Source organism: Neomonachus schauinslandi, chromosome 15, assembly GCF_002201575.2.
Source record: "Neomonachus schauinslandi chromosome 15, ASM220157v2, whole genome shotgun sequence".
Taxonomy (NCBI): domain Eukaryota; kingdom Metazoa; phylum Chordata; class Mammalia; order Carnivora; family Phocidae; genus Neomonachus; species Neomonachus schauinslandi.
Genome location: NC_058417.1, coordinates 44,828,344 through 44,839,625, shown reverse-complemented (window position 1 = coordinate 44,839,625; position 11,282 = coordinate 44,828,344). Strand labels below are relative to the sequence as shown.

Genomic DNA, 11,282 nt, shown 5'->3' with positions numbered 1-11,282 from the left:
CCTCTGTCCTCAAGAAGGCACCTTGGTGTTGCTCCACTGGCTTGCTCTTTCCTACCTCTGCCCCCAGCTGTAGGGTGGAAGCTTCTCTAGCTTCTGTGGCAGGAGTCTCAGCGGCAGGGAGTGGGGAGAGAGTGGGAGTGTCTGCCATCCTGGGGTGGGGATTCTGGTGCTTGATGGCAGTTTAGTGGGATCACCTGCTCTTTAAAATGGTTGAGTGGAGCCCTGAGCCCTTAGAGCTAAGTCCCAGTGTGCCTGATCCCCAGGGAGGCACCTTACCTCCATCAGAGCACCACCTCCATCCCCTCCCCACTGTAAGCTGGCAGGGTATTCTTTCCCTTCTAAGAGGAAAATGCTGCTGCCCAGGGCCATAGGACCATGGGGGCAGGGGGAAGAAGGACCCAAGGGGCCCCATCATGCCTCAGCAGGCGTCTCTCTCCCAGCTTTGGAAGGGGTTGAAAGCCCTATACTGGGAAGCTCAGCACTCAAATCACAGAGTTCCCAGCAGGCTCTGCTCCCCTGTGCCACCCTGCCCACTCCAGTCCTCCTCCCCTAAGCCCAGATATACACGCCAAACAATGGGAGATGGCTCAGTTCCACATTTAACACACAGAGCATTTGTTGCCTGCTGTTTGCCTGTTGGCACGCTAAGGAAGCTGTTTCTTAATTTAAAATGTCCATTAACTCCCTCCAACTGGAAAGCTACTCCAACAAATTTATGCTGTGGCAGGTTTAAGCTTGGTCACTCTGAGGGGTGGGCCCTGCTGTGTTTGCCCCTTTAGGTGTGCCCAGGGCAGTGGGCACCCTTGGGTGTCTTCCCATGGGCTTGACAGTATGTTCTCTCTGTAAGGGGGAATTAGATCCCCAAGGCCCCCCTTGGCCAGGGTCCTTCAGGAGCCTTTGGCCACTGCCCATGGGAAGCCCACAGTGTGGGAGGTAGGGGGAGGGGGAGCGACACCCTGGGGGAGGGGTGTTTCTTTTACAACTCCAGGGGAGGAAACCCCATTTCCCTCCTACCCTCAGGCTCTTGGTGAGCCTTGCCAGGCATCTGACAGGAAAGAACCTTTTGTTCTGAGCTTGTAAGAAGTCTGAGCTGGACTTGTTATCTACCCACAGCATTTCCTGGATAGGGGGCTGTGGTAGGGGCTGGCCCCAGCCTTGGCCTTGGCATCCTCCTCTCCGCTGTTGGGACAGGGGAGGCTGCCGCTGGCAAGATCTAGGCCTCCACAAGCGGCTGGTGAGAACTGGTATTTATCCTTAGGCTGGTTTGTCTGGGGGGTGGGTAGTCAGTCTCAGACAAGGCCCCCTGAGAAAGGGGCGCAAAAAAGAAGTCACCTAGTGTGTGTATGTGTGTGTGTTGGGGAGGTGGTACTGGGGAAGGGGTGAGTCCAGCCTTCCCCTCCAGTGATATCTCCCTCGGGGCCAGGAGGGAGGGGATGTGTCCCCAGGGCTGCGGGAGTTGCAGCGTGGGCCCAGGCCCGGGCCGTGTCTGACACCTAGTGGCCACCTGAGCCCGAGGCGGGGCCAGGGGAAAGGGTAAGAAGGTAGGAGGGAAGCGGGGGAGGAGGAAGGCGTGGAGGGACTCAGGAAGCGCGGAGACCAGGCCCAGGCCCAGGCCCGGCGGCTGCTCTCTGGGCGGGCAGCCCCTCCCCTCGGCGCCCGGGCTCCGTCCCCGTCCCCGTCCCGGGTCCCGGTCCCCGCCCCGCAGCCCATCCCCCCAGCAGCGCCCGCGGCCTCCGCGTCAGGCCTGGGCAGGAGGCCCCCACACCCACGGGGTCGCAGACCCTCTTGCGTCCCTGAACGCGCCCCGGGTCGCGAGGCCCGGATTTCGAAGGTTACCCGAGCTCGGGTCCAGAAAGCCGGGGTCGCGGTGGCCGCGGCTGTCGCCCCTCAGCGCCCCGCGCCGCAGCCCCTGTCGCGCGGCGTCAAGGTCTGGGCCCGGGATCCGGCGGGACCCCGTCCGGAAAGCCGGGCACCAGTGGGCGCCGGGCCCTGCCCCGAGTGCCGGGACGCGCGGGGGGCATTTCCGGCGCCCCTGCCCCCGCGTGACCCTCGCCGCGCCGCCCGCCTCGCGCCCCACCCGCGGCCACCGCCCTGTCGTCATGGCGACGCCGTAGCTGGGCGCGGGGCGAGGCCGGCGGAACCGGCTGAGCAGCCTGGGCGCGGCGCGGGGAGCTCGCCGGCCGGTGCGCGGGGCGGCGCTGCGCGGCGGGGACGAGCTCCGGGCCCGGCGCCCGGCCAGGTAGGCGGCCCGGGCGGGTGGGTGCGAGCCGAGCCCCCGCGCGGAGCCGGGGGGAGGGGTCCAGGTGTGCCCGCAGCGGAACGGGCCCGCCCCCCGCCCCGAGCCGCCGCGCGTGTTTCCCCAACCCCTCACCTGCCACCACACCTGCCCCTCGCCTCACCTGCTCCCGAGCCCCACGCAACAGGGCCAGAGGTGAGAGAGCAGGCCGTGCGCCCTGCGGGAGCTGTCGGCCTCGGGCCCTGGGTCAGCCTCCGTGCCAGTCTGCGGAAGTGAGACTGGAGCGCCAGGTGACCTCACGTTTATCCAGGGGCTCACGCCATATTCTAGAAACAAGGTAGGGTAGATGTGGTTCAACCAACTTTTGCCACGACTGTTCTTTTGAAACCTGAAACCAAGACTGGCCGAACTGCTTTGCTGGTGGCGGGGCCTTCAACCTGTCTCTCTGGCCCCTTGGTGGAACATATCCGGCCAGGAGAGCCTTTCCTTGTTTTGGAACATCCGCAGCTTCCTGGTGTGAGGGTAGGAGTTCCTCGTTTGGGAAACCCTGGCTCGTGGGCTTGGCCCTAGTGGGCCCTGAGCTGTGGGCACAGGGGATACAGAACTGAGCCAAGGGAGGGGTCCGCTGCTGCCTTTGACGCCTGGGTAATGGCAGGGCCACCTGCGCTCTCCACCTGCTCTTTCCCCCAGGGCGCTGCACAGAAAGGGATCCCTGTGGACCCTACCCCCAGCCTTTCTCCTTGAGGTTGCCCCTTTCCTCTCATACACCCTTACTTGGCAGTCTTTGAGGAATTTCTAAGTCTCATTAAATGTAGCTCCATCTCAGGACGGCTGGATTCTGTTCCTTTGTTTTCATAGCAAATGAAAAAATGCCAAAGCTTTGCCACCTTCTCTTAGATACCTTGATTTGTCTATTGACATTGGATTTGAGACAGAAAATACAGAAAGAAAACTTGTAAATGCCAAGGTGAGACCCACAGAGAAAGGGTGCTGCAAACCCCCACCCCCACCCCACCCCACCCCACCCCACCCCCACCCCACCCCACCCTGGCCACGGCACCACGCAGGAGGAGCCTCCCGGACTGGGAGGTGGGACCATCCCCTTCCTGCCCCACAGCTTCCCAGCCCTGGCCACCTTTCCTTGGCTGGCAGAGCTTGGCTTCTGCCAATATGGAGAGGCGCAGCAGCAGCAGAAGGCATTGGTGGAGGAATCTGCCCCAGATCCAGGGGTTTCTGCCCGGTGGGGACCGAGAGTGGACAGAAGAGGAGTGTGGATTTATGAGAGGGGGTAGTGGTGTCTGCTGCCTTCTGGCTCTTTGTGGCCCCAAACCTCTTATGTCAACAACTTCTGATGTGTGACTCTTCCCAAGGTGCTATTAGGACCAGATTTAGTTCTTATTAGATTGTTATCTGAATGCCTACCATGGGGCAGGCACTTTGCTAGGCACCAGTACATATTTATCCTGCTTAATTTTTGCTAGGCCAGTGAGTAGTAAGGTGGGACTCAATATCCCCTATCTTGTGGATGAGGAAGCAGGCTCAGAGAGGGGCCCTGGCTTGACCAGGAGCACACAGTCATAAACAGTGGGGCTTGCTTTAAAATCACATCTGTTTGACCAGAGCTGCAGTCATGGGTCCCAGGCACTTGTGCCTTGCTGGGACCCTTCTTCCATTACAAATAATAACAATAAAAAACAAAACAAACCTATATTTTACAACTGTGTTGGTATAAAGACAAATATAATCCAGGCTGGATTAAAAATTAAAACATTTTCTTCAACACTGAATTTGTTTTTCCTCCTGATTTTAGCAGAAATCAGAAGAGTTTTTGTGGGTCACTACAAGTATTGGGAGCCCTGGCACCAAGCCCGCTGTGTCTAATGGAGAACCAGGCTCAGTGTCTGACGTCAAGCTTTGCTTTCTTCCCTCGGGCTTCTTGGACCCCTGCCTGACAGCTCAACCTTCATTTTGCCTTTTCTTCCATCACATTCTAGGACATTCTAGGGCAATTGAGTTGTCCCTTCCTCCTGGCACTCACCCATCAAGAAAAGCTTGAACCTCCGTCCCCACTATAATCTTCTCTAACCCAATTTTAAAACCCCGCTGTGGACAAGGAGGGCCGTGGCCACGCCAGGCTGCCTGCTTCCAGGCTCTAGGACAGGGGCAGTGTCTGGTCCCCATAATGAGATTAGGCCTGGTGGCCTTTTAATGAAACCGTGGACATGGGGAGGGAGAGTGATTCTCAGCACGTTCAAGCCCTGCGGGTAGCTCCTGTCCCTATTAGATTGCATTAAGTGGAGTCTGACTGCAAGTGTGTGTGTGTGGGGGGGAGTGGGGGTGGTGTGTGACTGTCTCAGTCCAAAGTTCCAGAAGCTGCCAGAATTGTCACCCCCATCCTGTGCTCTGACAGGAAGGAGGGTGGCTGTGGAAGGGGCTGTAAGAGCCTCCTCTGCTTCTAAGACTCTGGTGTGCTAGGCGGAGGAGACCTTTGGGGTGGAGAATGGCTGCTTCCAGGCCCTTGATGCTGCTACCCACACTTCTGCTCCGGGAACAAAGGAGGCCCAGGAACCACTGGCGTTCAGGGGGGCCAACCCGACTGGGAAGGCAGAGAGAGTGTTGTCACTGTCTGGGTTGGGAACCGAAGGAGCATGATTCAAAGGCATCTGCTTACTAGGGAGTGACTCTTGACTGATTTCCAGGTTTGCACATGCAAAATGTGTTTGCGGGTGGGTCAGATTCCAACCAGAGTCCATGAAATGTGTTCTCTCTCCAGTGTTGGAAGCAGGCCCTCCTTGCGCAAAGATAGGTTGTCCTTGATGCTGAACCGGATAAAAGCCGTTGTTGAAGGAATCTTTCAGTTCATGTTCTGTAAAGCACAGAACCACTCACTACTTTGTCTTTTTTGTGAATCTGTTTTTTTCACCCTTGGAGCTTATTGACTGTGAGGTCACCTGGAGGCAAGGCACAGGCCTGCCTGCGTCAGGATGGTCTTGCTTGGTGGGAGTTTTCCTGCATCCCTCATAGTTGGGCTTAAGTCGCCTTCAAACTGGAAGGAGGAGTGGAGGAGACGGCTTGGGCCTTCGTAGTTCCAAAGGTCATTCTTTATCTATGGCTTCTTCCTGGATGCTGCTTCACCCAGATGCCTAGTTCCCCACACAGATGGGGCAGGGGAGCTGCCTTGGGAGCAGTTGACGGGAAAATCTCATGCATCCGCTGGTTCGCCCTCCTGCCACCCCTTCTCTCTTAACTGCCTGTTTCCATCCTGCCTCCTTTTCTCCCAGGAGAGCCCGCAGGGGACACCAGTGCTTGATGCAGTGATGGCCTTAAACGGCCTCAGCAGCCTGGTTTCCTGAGAGGTGAGGGACACAGGAGGACTGGCGTGGGACAGGGAGAGACTTCTTGGCGCTCTGGTTCAAAGTGACTTCTTTGGCAAGCTGCACTCAGATCCTTGATTGCCTTCAGCTCCACCCTCCAGGCTCGGCAGAGCCACGCCTTCACCCGACAACCAACCGCTCAGGGCGCCACCTCACTGTGTTCAAGCAGGCGGAAACTGTCTTCCGTGTGGATGGTGGCAAGTGCCCTTGGAGGCCTGAGTCTACTAAAAAAAAATCCGCATCTGCTCTGCAACTTGTCTGCAAGCTTCTCGAAGGCAGGGATCGCGTCTTAGCTGTATAGCTCCAGCATCTCGCAGTATCGCCAGCATACAGCAGGTGCTCAGTGAACAGATGCGTTGAGCTATTTGCGGCTAATAGTTTGGGGCATGTCATGTATCCTCTTTGAGCCCCAATTTCCTCACCAGTTAAATTGGGACAACAGTCTTATTATCCTAGCGGTATCCTGGAGGTTAAGTGAGAGAAGGCTGAGTACAGAGGAGGGGCTTGCAGTTGGCCGTGAGGCCCCCCGTCCTCCCAGCCCACACAGGCCTCTCACCTCCATCGTGGTGGGGGTGCAAACAGCACTAGGGTTCTGACTTCCTGGGGAATTCAGGATGTGAATTTACAGTGCAGAACATTCAAGCCCCCTGTTCAGTTGTTTGGCTACTCCAAAGTGCGTTTCCTTTTCAGCACCACCAACTTCTTCAGTTCTCAGTGGACACCGACTGGGTGTCCTGCAAGTTAACTCAGTCCTGACACCGTTTACGTGGAGATAGCATCAAAACCCACAGGCTAAAGGCTCTGTCCCTCACTTCGGATGTCTGTCGCAATTCCAGGTTGGCCCCTGGGCTTCTGACCCACCTGCTGTGGATGAGAAGTTCCCATGGCCTTCTCCTCGGGTTCAATTAATTTGCTAGAGCAGCTCACAGAACTCAGTGAAACATTTTACTTACTAGATTTATTATGAAAGGATATGACTCAGGAACGGCCAGATGGAAGAGGAACGTTAGGGCGAGGTCCCGAAGGGTCCTGAACGGAGGAGCTCCTATCCCCAGGGAACTAGGGTAGCCATCCTACTGGAAGCTCCTTTTGGATTTTACTGGAGGCTTCATGACTGGGACAGGTTTGATCAGATCATTGGCCATTGGTGATGGAACTCAAATCTCCAGGTCCTCTCCCCTCCCTAGAGGTTGAGAGGTGGAACGGAGGGGGTCCAGCCGTCAATCACATGGTTGGTTCCCCTGGCAACCAGCGGCGCCCACAGGTTATCTAAGGGCTCATTAACAAAAGACAGCTTTCTGGCTTTCTTGGGAAATTCCGAGGGTTTTGGGAGCTCCATCCTATATACTTATTCTTGTAAGTCACAACCTCACAGCTCTGCAGAGAACCTCACTCTGATTTCTGCCTATTTCAGTAGGAGATTGGCTGGCCTGGCCACGGAGTAGCTCCGAGATCCAGGAGTGACAATTCCTTTGCTGCCCTGAGCTCCCACTGCTGTCGTTGGTCATTCTGCTTGGCAGGAGGGAGCTGTGGCAGGTCCACCAGCAGCGGAGCACGTCCCTTCTGTTCTTTCTCATTCAGAGCTAATCAGGTTCTGACTGCGCCCCGGGCGTTCAGGGGATGAATCTAATAAAGGGGAGGAGGACCAAGAACAGTGACCCGAGGATAGCATCCGTTTGGTAGATCTTTCCGGTTAGAGTCGGTGCAAGGGAACAGGTCCTCGAGGAGACCCAAGGAAGAGTGGGACGCCTCCCCTGCCTTGCCCGAGCTACAGGGCAGGTGAGCAGAGGGGCGCAGGCGAGCTTCACGGGAGGCAGACGGCCAACAGGATAAGGTAAGCCCCAAACCAGGAGGGGCGGGAGATGAAGGAAAAGCCTGGTTCAGGTCGTGGGCAGACGGATGGAGGGGAGGGTGAGGGGAGGAGATGGAGGGGGTGCAAGTGGCGTGGCGGGGAGCAGGCAGCGAGGTGCGGGGAGTGTGAGGTAGAGGGTGGTGTGAGGGGAAGTCTCAGAAGTCAGAGTCTCCTCTGAGTGGATTTGGTGAGAAAACCCGGGGCCACAGATGAAAACTGAGTTAGGATCATGTTACAGGGGTGGCTTATCACCAGCAGGCCATGGGCCCTGTTTGTGCAGGGTGGGGCGACAGGAGATGGGGAGCTGGCCTTGTCCCTGTCCCTGGCGGGGGTTCAGAGATTGGGGCAGAAGCTCCATGCCCTGGCTGGGGTGGTGGCAATGAGGATGGCCAGGAGGGAGGTGATGGCGGGGGGCCCAGGGGAGATCCTCTAGGATTCGGTGGCCTGTCTCCACTGACCTCTCCACAGATGTCAGCGCCAGGACCAGGAGGGCAGCCGCTTCGGCCACGTGCGAGGTCAGGAGAGGACTTGGCTATGACGGGCAGATGAGCTGACTTTGGATGTGCTCAGTTTGGAGTGTTTGTAGGATGTCAGTAGAGGTGTATAGTGGGTGGTTAGAAATGGGGTCTGTTTTTGGGGGAGAGCACGGAACTGGCCCTCGATTTAGAAGTTACCTGTGCAAAGGGGACATATACAGACAGAGACAAGAGTTTCAGAAATAGGGGGTTGTTGTCTGCCAGGCCCTCTGGAAACAGGTGTTGCTACCTGCCGGGGGAATGTGTTTGGAAGATGATTTTATAAAATGTCAAAAACCTAAAAGAGAACATAGGCTTGCTGCAGGGTTCTGTTTCTCCAGGCAGGAATTAATCAGACACATGTGCAAAGATGATCACAAAGTGTGGTTTATTTAGTGAAAAACTGGGAGCTAGCTAAATGCTGAACAACAGGGGTTGGGGCTTGGTTAAAGCATGAAACAGCCTTACTGTGCAATCCTGTGACGTCGTTGAAACTATGGCGTAGAAGGATATTCGTTGACATGAAAAGATAGGCATGACCTACTGTGAAGTTAAAACGGGTTAGAAATCGGTATGTTTCTATAAAATAACGTAAATGTTTCTAGGGCGCCTGGGTGGCTCAGTTGGTTAAGCAACTGCCTTCGGCTCAGGTCATGATCCTGGAGTCCCGGGATCGAGTCCCGCATCGGGCTCCCTGCTCGGCAGGGAGTCTGCTTCTCCCTCTGACCCTCCCCCCTCTCATGTACTCTCTCTCATTCTCGCTCTCAAATAAATAAATAAAATCTTAAAAAAAAATAATGTAAATGTTTCTAGAAAAAGGGGATGTGAGGACACATGAAAATGCTGATTACTTGTAATTTTTTCCTTTTTTTTTGGCTAATCTGTATTTTACTGTAGGGAGTGTGTGTCAGTAACACTCCCGACTGCCCCCAACTTTTTTTTAATGGTGAAGTTACCAACATTCGTCCGATATGGCAGAGAGAAGCGGGGGGTAAAAAAAGCCCCCCCCCATTACTAGTAGAAGACCAGGCTGACCGGACGCGAGTTCTTGCGCAGTACAGGGTAGAGACAGAGCACGTGCGGGCCGTGAGCGGGGGACCCAGAAGCTGTTAGGCCATGTCTCTGCTCCGCTGTCATTCTCTGGGATGCTTCCAGCGCGAGGAGAGGCCAGGACTGGGGAGGAGGAGAGCCCCCTTCTGTGGGCACAGGACGCGCCTGCACCAAGGCAAGGCGGCTGGAGGTCATCTTTGTTCCTGCGGGGCTGCGTCTCCGTCCGGGCTGTCTGGGCCGGGCCCGGGCTCCGGGTCAGGAGCCGCAGCCGATTCAGGGCGAAGAGCTGGCAGGAAGGCCGTCCTGACCCTGGGGGAGGCTGCCACGGGGGCGGACTGGCCGGAGGAGCCAGGAAACGCGCACACCACGCACGCACGCACACGCACGCACGGGCACACGCACGCAGCCCCTGAGCAAGGCCTTCCCAGACCTCTTCCGACTGCCGTTTGCTTCTCGGTGGCACGGGTCCGATGATCCCCCGCTTCACGGCCTCGCACAGGCTCGCCGGGAGCTAAGGGTCGCGTATGACGCACGCCACGAGCCCCGGACGGCGACGTGGTATTCCCCGTGGGTCTCAGTTTTGGTGCCTTTAGTTTTGGAGACATCGCGTGAGCGGGAGTGCAGACCGGCCTGCCCTAAACGTGGGCGGGAGAGGAGGCAGCAGGGGAGCCGCCTGCTCCCCACGTGTGTCAGGCGACGCGGGGTCTGAGCACATCCTTCTACAAGCCGGGGGCCTGCTGTGGGGGCCGCGTCCAGGCCCATGGGGAGGGCAGGACCCCCCTTCACCTCGGGCTGCAGGCTTGCACACTGCGTGCGGGGCGGGGGTCTCCTCACCGGATGTCCTTAGGACCCACCTGGGGACAAACGGTGAGGAACCCTGTTCCTTCAAGGGATTTCCTCACTTCTCTGTACCTCATCTGTGAAGCCCCCCTGAGAAAACCCAGGGCCTCGTGAAACAATGTAAAGCCAGGCGCGGGGGGGCCCCCTGCTCCCACCAGAATTTGGAGGACCTTCCCTTGCACCCTCCTTGCATCTCTCAGCCAGGGGTCCGGCCTGTCTCCTGGGGAAGCGGGGCACCTCTGCCGACGGCTCTAGAGACTTGGGGTGACTGGCTTTGGCACAGGAGCCGGGGGTGGTGGGCGGAGAGGGTGGGGGGTTGGGGTTGGCCTCGGGAGCCCAGGGCTGTGTCCTGGGGAGGTGCGGGCTGCCCTGAGCTCTCTGTCTTTCCTCCAGCAGCTGCCTCAGCATGGAGAGTCCGGCCGGCCTGGCAGCCGCCCCCGGAGCGCTGCCTTACTACGCGGCTTTCTCCCAGCTGCTGGGCCTGACTGTGGTGGCCACGACGGGGGCTTGGCTCGGTCTGTACAGGGGCGGCATCGCCTGGGAGGGCGCCCTGCAGTTTAACGCGCATCCCCTCTGCATGGTCATAGGCCTGATCTTCCTGCAGGGAGATGGTGAGTCCTGCCCTTGCACCTGGAGCCGCTCCTGAGAGAGGCGGTTTGCAGAAACGCTCTCATTCCCGAGGTCTCCTGCCGTTAGACATGTCTAAGATTCCAGAAAAGACAGGAAGGAAGCTGGCTTGGAGCCTGGGGACACCAGGCATCCAAATGCAGGGACCTGAGGTGTAGGGGTGGCAACTCCTTTCCTACTTGTCCTGGTCTTTCGACGAGGAGCATCCAAGGGTGTGTGTGCTGCTTAGAGCAGGCAGCCCAGGGTTTGGGCTGTGAGCTGAGGCCGGCTTCTGTGGGGCGGTTTCATACTGGGAAAAAGAGGGTGAGTGTGTGTGTGTGTGTGCGCGCGTGCGCGCGCGCATGTGCCAGGGGGATGTTGGACTTGGCAGAGCTAAAGTCCCTCTCTGAGGTAGGAGTGAGGCCGTGCTTGGCCCCCACCCTGCCTTCTGTGGCCGCCTTCTCTGCTAACAAGAAATCTGGATGTGGATCTGTTGGGCCCATTCTTCCTAGAGGTGGTCCTGGTGACAGCCACTCCTAAGAGGCATTCCCCGTGCCACGTGGCTCTGTCTGGCTCAGCCCAATGACGGGGGGTTACCTTGGGAACCAGGGGTTCCCAGTCTAGGGAGCCTGCTTGCTAAAGGTAGTGAATATCTGCTCAGGCTTCCATACTGGACTATTTGAGGATCATCACGGCTAAGTGAACTCGAGCTTGGTGACACCTCAGCATGAGTGCACGATGAACCTACAACACAGCCTAGAATACACAGGACGCTTGACAAGAGAGCGGCGGGGGGGGGGGGGGGGGGG

General features: G+C 57.7%; 1 protein-coding gene across 3 annotated transcripts in view; it reads left to right on the top strand.

The window, feature by feature from the left end:
• The first annotated feature begins 2,177 nt into the window (after positions 1-2,177).
• Positions 2,178-11,282, top strand: part of LOC110570458 (transmembrane ascorbate-dependent reductase CYB561) — a 13,952-nt gene continuing 4,847 nt past the window's right edge. The window contains exons 1-2 of one of the 3 annotated variants that reach the window (XM_021678495.2): positions 2,178-2,239; positions 10,264-10,478. In XM_021678495.2, coding sequence (XP_021534170.1) covers positions 10,274-10,478 — 205 coding nt within the window. In that variant the 5' untranslated portion in view covers positions 2,178-2,239; positions 10,264-10,273. Of the gene's footprint in view, positions 2,240-2,537; positions 2,574-10,260; positions 10,479-11,282 lie in introns of those variants that run through there. The other 2 variants (XM_021678493.2, XM_021678494.2) reach the window with 2 other exon arrangements.